This window comes from Morone saxatilis, unplaced genomic scaffold (genome assembly GCF_004916995.1).
Source record: "Morone saxatilis isolate NCDOM2014 unplaced genomic scaffold, NCSU_SB_2.0 Contig5, whole genome shotgun sequence".
NCBI lineage: Eukaryota > Metazoa > Chordata > Actinopteri > Moronidae > Morone > Morone saxatilis.
The window spans coordinates 20,412,143-20,417,755 of record NW_023340095.1 but is presented as its reverse complement, the minus strand read 5'-3'; the positions used below and the strand labels follow the sequence as shown (position 1 = coordinate 20,417,755).

The 5,613-nt window shown below is 40.3% G+C and overlaps 1 protein-coding gene and 1 non-coding gene across 2 annotated transcripts in view; both read left to right on the top strand.

Annotated features, from left to right (window-relative positions):
* The first annotated feature begins 411 nt into the window (after positions 1-411).
* On the top strand, positions 412-521 carry trnal-caa. The gene is made up of 2 exons: positions 412-449; positions 476-521. It is a non-coding gene; the product is annotated as a tRNA-Leu (tRNA).
* A 1,021-nt stretch (positions 522-1,542) lies between these two features.
* Positions 1,543-5,613, top strand: part of LOC118339494 — a 10,572-nt gene continuing 6,501 nt past the window's right edge. Inside the window, exons 1-6 of the mRNA XM_035677173.1 lie at positions 1,543-1,845; positions 2,660-2,773; positions 2,876-2,982; positions 3,631-3,829; positions 4,845-4,930; positions 5,004-5,606. Coding sequence (XP_035533066.1) covers positions 1,647-1,845; positions 2,660-2,773; positions 2,876-2,982; positions 3,631-3,829; positions 4,845-4,930; positions 5,004-5,606 — 1,308 coding nt within the window. The 5' untranslated portion in view covers positions 1,543-1,646. The remainder of the gene's footprint in view (positions 1,846-2,659; positions 2,774-2,875; positions 2,983-3,630; positions 3,830-4,844; positions 4,931-5,003; positions 5,607-5,613) is intronic.

The following is a 5,613-nucleotide window of genomic DNA, read 5'->3' as shown; positions in this document are numbered from 1 at the left end:
TGTTCAGGGTGGTATGGCCGTAAGCGAGAGTCTTACATACACACATGCCTTTTATAGTTACTGTTACGCAGCAGTGTGAAACGTCTGTTTGGTGACTGTGCTTATATTTCCCTTCTATTCTCTTTAAAGGCTAACGCTGTAATTTCACCCTCTAACAAGTATTATTAGTTTAAGCAAGGACTCGCATCGCTTATTTAGACGTGTTTTATGAGTTTCAGCTAAACTAACGTCAGTGACATGTCTGACGTCAGTTATAACTTTAACTTACTCAGCTGATGACTTCGGTAGTACTCTCTTTCAATCTCATCCACTTTAAAAGCGTGTTGGTCTCCAGAAACACAACAGAAGACTATCTGTGAACGTTAGTTAGCAGCAGTCAAACAGCCTTCTAGCCACAGTTTAAGCACAATTGTCAGGATGGCCGAGCGGTCTAAGGCGCCAGACTCAAGGTGACAAACCTTCCTGTGAATGGGACTTCTGGTCTCCGAATGGAGGCGTGGGTTCGAATCCCACTTCTGACAATAAGTTTTTGTCGGTGTGAGACACAGCAAGGTTGTGAATGATGCTTTTGAATCAGTATGAAGGGCCTGTCAAAGTCCACCACCACCGGTTATTTCACGTGTTTTTTTCTTGGCATATTAAATCCCAGTGAATGTAAATATGATTTTTTAGCCGTGACAAATAAGTAACAAGTCCTGTAATGTCAGAGTTAAAACAAATCTCTACAAGCTGTCCCACTAATAAACCTAAAACGTAAATATTTTTTTGTTTTATTATAAATATGTCCAAAAGAACATTAAAACTTTACTGATCCCAATTATTGAACTGCAGGAACAGAATACAGATAAGAAGAAAAAAAAATTCTGATAATACAAATCAAAGTGAAATAGTAGATACAGCTTATTTCACATACACGTGTAGTTGTGCATAATGACTATCACGTAATCTGAAAACAATACAATTATAATCTGAAACATAACTATCAATATATGAATATGCTATATACACCTGTTCCTGCTACATATGAATACAACAATGTAATAAATTAAAATGAGATCAATAAAAAAACAGTAAAATGAAGGAATGATATAAAATAAAACAGTTTCCACTTCTGACAAAAGGAGCAGCGCCATCTGCCGACGAAAGAGGAGAAGCTTGCAGCACCTGGTATTCCCAGGCGGTCTGGGTCTGCTATCAAATACTACTACCACTACTACTACTACGACTACTACTACTACTAATAATAATAATAATAATAATAATAGGCCTAAAACCAAACCGGACCCTGCAAACATCCGAGATCAGCCGAGCTCTGTGTGTCCATAAAGAATCATACTGGTCCACTAGTATGTGTATGTGTCTTATGGATCTTATTAACCATCAATGAGCCACACACTTGCACTGGTGGCATTCAAATTCCTTCGTTAAGATGAACATGGACACTATAGTTTATTTTGAAATCCCATAACAGCAGTACAACACACCTTCCCACCGCCTAATTAGACTTCCACGTGAACGCACCTGTGCAGCTTTTGGCGCTAATGAACCAGATTTAATGGCGCAGCTGTGCGGCGGTTCCGGTTTCCCAGTCGGCATCTTTGTCTCACCTGACGGCAGAGAGAACCCGAGCGGACCGGAGCGCTACCATGGCTTCCGCACTGATGGCTTGGGTTTGGATCGGATTAACACTAGCCCAGCTCAACAACGCAGAGAGCCACCTGGACGCACACGGACATTTGGCCGGCCAGGACGAGCTTTTTGACGGCGAAGAGCAGCTGTTTGATACGGCTGCTGAAGACAGGACCGACCGAAGTTTCCCAGCACCGGTGTGGAAGTTCCTCCAAGGTGAAGACCCGCTGATCACAGGTTTTCTCTGTCTAACCTTTCAAAAACATAAGGGCATTCAGACTGTTCCATCAGTGAACAACCTGTGAAGACCGAATTAGGAGCACTGTAAAACTGTTAAAGAAACTTGATTAATGTTTCATAAATAAGCAATATGGCTTAAAATTGCTTTTCACATTTGCTTTTATTGTCCCAAAACCTGTGACTACTTTAATATGAAAGGATGTTTCTGTCAAAACTGGTAATGTGTGCCCGTTTTAATAATTTATGTGAAGATGAGGTCTTTACATTCATTTACATACAAATTCACTCAGGCCTCAATGCAAAGACTTTCACTTTATACATTCAGTAACTTCGGTTTCCATTTTACTTTAGATTTATAAAGTGCCATTTCACAATGTCAATGTACCCTTCAAAGTTAAACGTTTCTACACATTTAGTTATGGCCTGATAACTGTCTTAAAAATAAATAAATGTATTATATTTATAGTATTTACCCATTTTAATTTCTGGGTAGAATAATCCTGCACGTCTCATGTCTCAACACTTACCTGGCCTGCCTTGCGACCAATCAATGCGTTAATTGACATCCATGTGAAAGGCAGATTATTTGAGTGAAGAATCATGGCTTTGAGGTACACTGGTGGCTCACCTGGTGAAGCATGTGGCCCATGTACTAAGGCTGAGTCCATGCTGCAGTGGCCTGGGTTTGATTCCAGCATTCAGCCCTTTGCTGCAAATAAACGCGTTTCCCGTTTAACCTCTGGCATCATTTCCTACATAATTCTTCTTTTTTTTTTCTTTCTCATTTCAGGGAGTGGAATAAGTCCAGAGACATCAGATTTCAACAGGCCACAGTATCGCTGCAGTAATGGAACACTTTTCCTGCGCTTTTCACTCATCCGATACTCAAATCTGCGTCTTGAAGGTGTGTTTGATTTGTCCACCTACAGCGTGTTTTTGCTTTTTAGAAAAAGGAATAACCTCTGTCAGAAACTTAATGTTTCCATTATTTATTTTTTTTCCACAGATGGGGTGCAGTTGTTGTCACTGCCTGACAGGTGTCACAGTTCCATTCATATTCATAGGTGGTGGTTGTTGGTGAAGCTTCATACTGGCTGCTACACAGCAATACAGGTAACATGTTAGTGACTTTGCCCAAAGTAATGAGTACTAATTCTCAGGTTCCATCTAAAAACGGTATTCCTCGCATCTGCAAAAGCCAAGTGGTTGCAAGTTGTATAAACGTAGGGTATACACTTAACAATTGATTTAAACTGAAGAGACAATGGATAGTCCGGAGGGATATCGGGGCCATATTTCATGGTAAAACTACATACTTCATAACCAATTAGCTAACATTAGCATTCAACCACTTCCAGCTAACTGGAAAGCACCTGTAGATTGGCAGTGTGAGAGCCCTGGTTAATTGAACTACATGCATTTTCTTTGTGCAAAACAGATGCATTCAGTATCCTATATATTTATATTGAACCTTGTGCTGCTGTAGCCTTCATGGTAATGCAACAACATTCGATTCAGATTTGTTGGCAGTGTTTTGGAATTGTTACTAGGTCTGCCCTACTGTAGTCTCGCGATTCCAGGCTGGTGGCGCTGCTGCCCTTGACCAGTTATGTAAAGTAATTCAAATTTAAGTCTGTGCCATGGGTGGAGTTGTTTCTATAAACTGACCACAAAAACAGTCTTGGCTCTGAAGTAAATTCAGTTATGACCATGTTTCTTCAGATGCCTCCTACAGTTAATAACAATATTATCTATCCCCAGACTGGAGATGGAATTGGTTTCCGCCCGTTGAAACTGCATTTCTTCGACCGTCTGCTGCAGGAGAACATGACTGGCATGGCTGTCTGCGAGAATCCACTAATATCACCAAAGGCAGCATCACAATTGGTGACTTGTAGAAGAACACACATCACTGTGAAGCTGCCTCGTGAAACAAAACTGAAGAAAGTGAGAGAGCTTGGTAAGGACCAAGTCCTTAACTGGCCATCAGAGACACAGCCTTGATATAATCAATCAATCAACTTTATTTCCAGACTCATGTCCAATAAATACCCACATACCAATACAAAACAACAGCCTACAACAAACAAACAAAGACAGAAATAAAAAGCAATGGATTACCAGTGTTTCACATGGATGACGGTATCGCACAAGTACTAAGACAGGGTTTGACCAGCAGCAAAATGGATTGGGTACAGGAAAACCATTCAATCTGCAAATAAATTTGTGCATTAGGTTTCTCAACAGTGCATGGAATGTGTTGACTCCTACCCTACTATTATATCCTATGATATATTTTTGCCTTATAAAGTTATAACTGCTGATCTAGTAGTAAATAATTGCATTCTTGCACATCGTTATTTTTTCCAGCTTTAGTTAGTGGTTTGGTCAGACAAACTCCTGAGAATAACTGTCCTTTCCTGTACTTGACTAGTACATTTTGAATATTACTTCTCAACTACTCACTACAGAATTGGTAATTGTGCCTTTTCTCCCAAAATCTCTCAGACTTTGTTTTTTTTTGTTTTGTTTTTTTTTCTTCATTTTTTTCATCCAGTTTTGTTTGTTAAAATCATAACCGGAACGTTTCCAGCCTCTGAATGTAAGGGTTTCCATCTTCCAAAGTAGTTTCCTTCACAATTACAAAAATGAAAAGGATGTGATTAGATTGTTGGATTTCAAATAAGCATAGGGTGACAACAAAAGTAATGCAACTATTTTTTAAGTAACTAAATTTATAAGTAACTAGTTACTGAGGAAATTAATATTATTACTAGTGATGGCTTACTGCCCAGAACTGCATAGCCTATAGCTGGATCCTAAGTTGTAAGATGTTAGCTATCTAGTTACATCTGATGACTAATGTTGGCTAATTAGCTTCTGTTTTCCTAACAAATATGAGAGGATGCTTGTAATTGCTTGAACCACAATTATAAACTTCAGTCTGAGAGATTTGAGTTTGCTTTCTTTGGCAGATTTTCAAACTAATCAAGGATACACTGTGAGACAGCGAAGGACCCCCAGTACATTATTTGTGGAAATATCAGTGTTACCAGACAGGGTAAGTGAAGTGCGAAAGAAGTTAAAACAAAGTTATGTAATTTTGTGTGGAAAACTAATAAGAATGTTCACAGGATTCTGGCTTTGAACTGGTTTACGTTGACTCTGCTGGGAGACTGTGCGTGGTGTTCGCAGCTTGTTCCCCCATGTTTCCTAAAAAGATTAGAAGGCATGTTAGGAGATCTTTGGAGGAACCAGATTTATTTGATCTGTGGGGCTTTGATGATGTTCCGCTAGAAACATTCGATACGCAAACACAGACAATGGGCACCTCAGCAACGGACACAGGCACAATACAGGAAACTGTTAATGATGTTGATTTTAATAACTTGTGGGGATTTGAGGATATTCCTCTTGACCCATTCAATCCACAAACGACACAGACGACAGCCAGCTCAGTAACTGCTACAGAGACAGATGAAGAAATTTACGAGTTGTGGGGATTTGAAGAAGTTCCTGAAGGGCCATACACTGGAATAGACGTAGTGATTCCAGGGTCTTCTGCCACCACTGCGTCTTCTGCCACAACAGCTGCCACCACTGCGTCTTCTGCCACAACAGCTGCCACCACTGCGTGTTCTGCCACCACTGCGTCTTCTGCCACTACTGCGTCTTCTGCCACCACCACGGCCACCACAACTACAGCCCCAGCGACTGCTAGTACCACCGCTGCAACAGTAACCA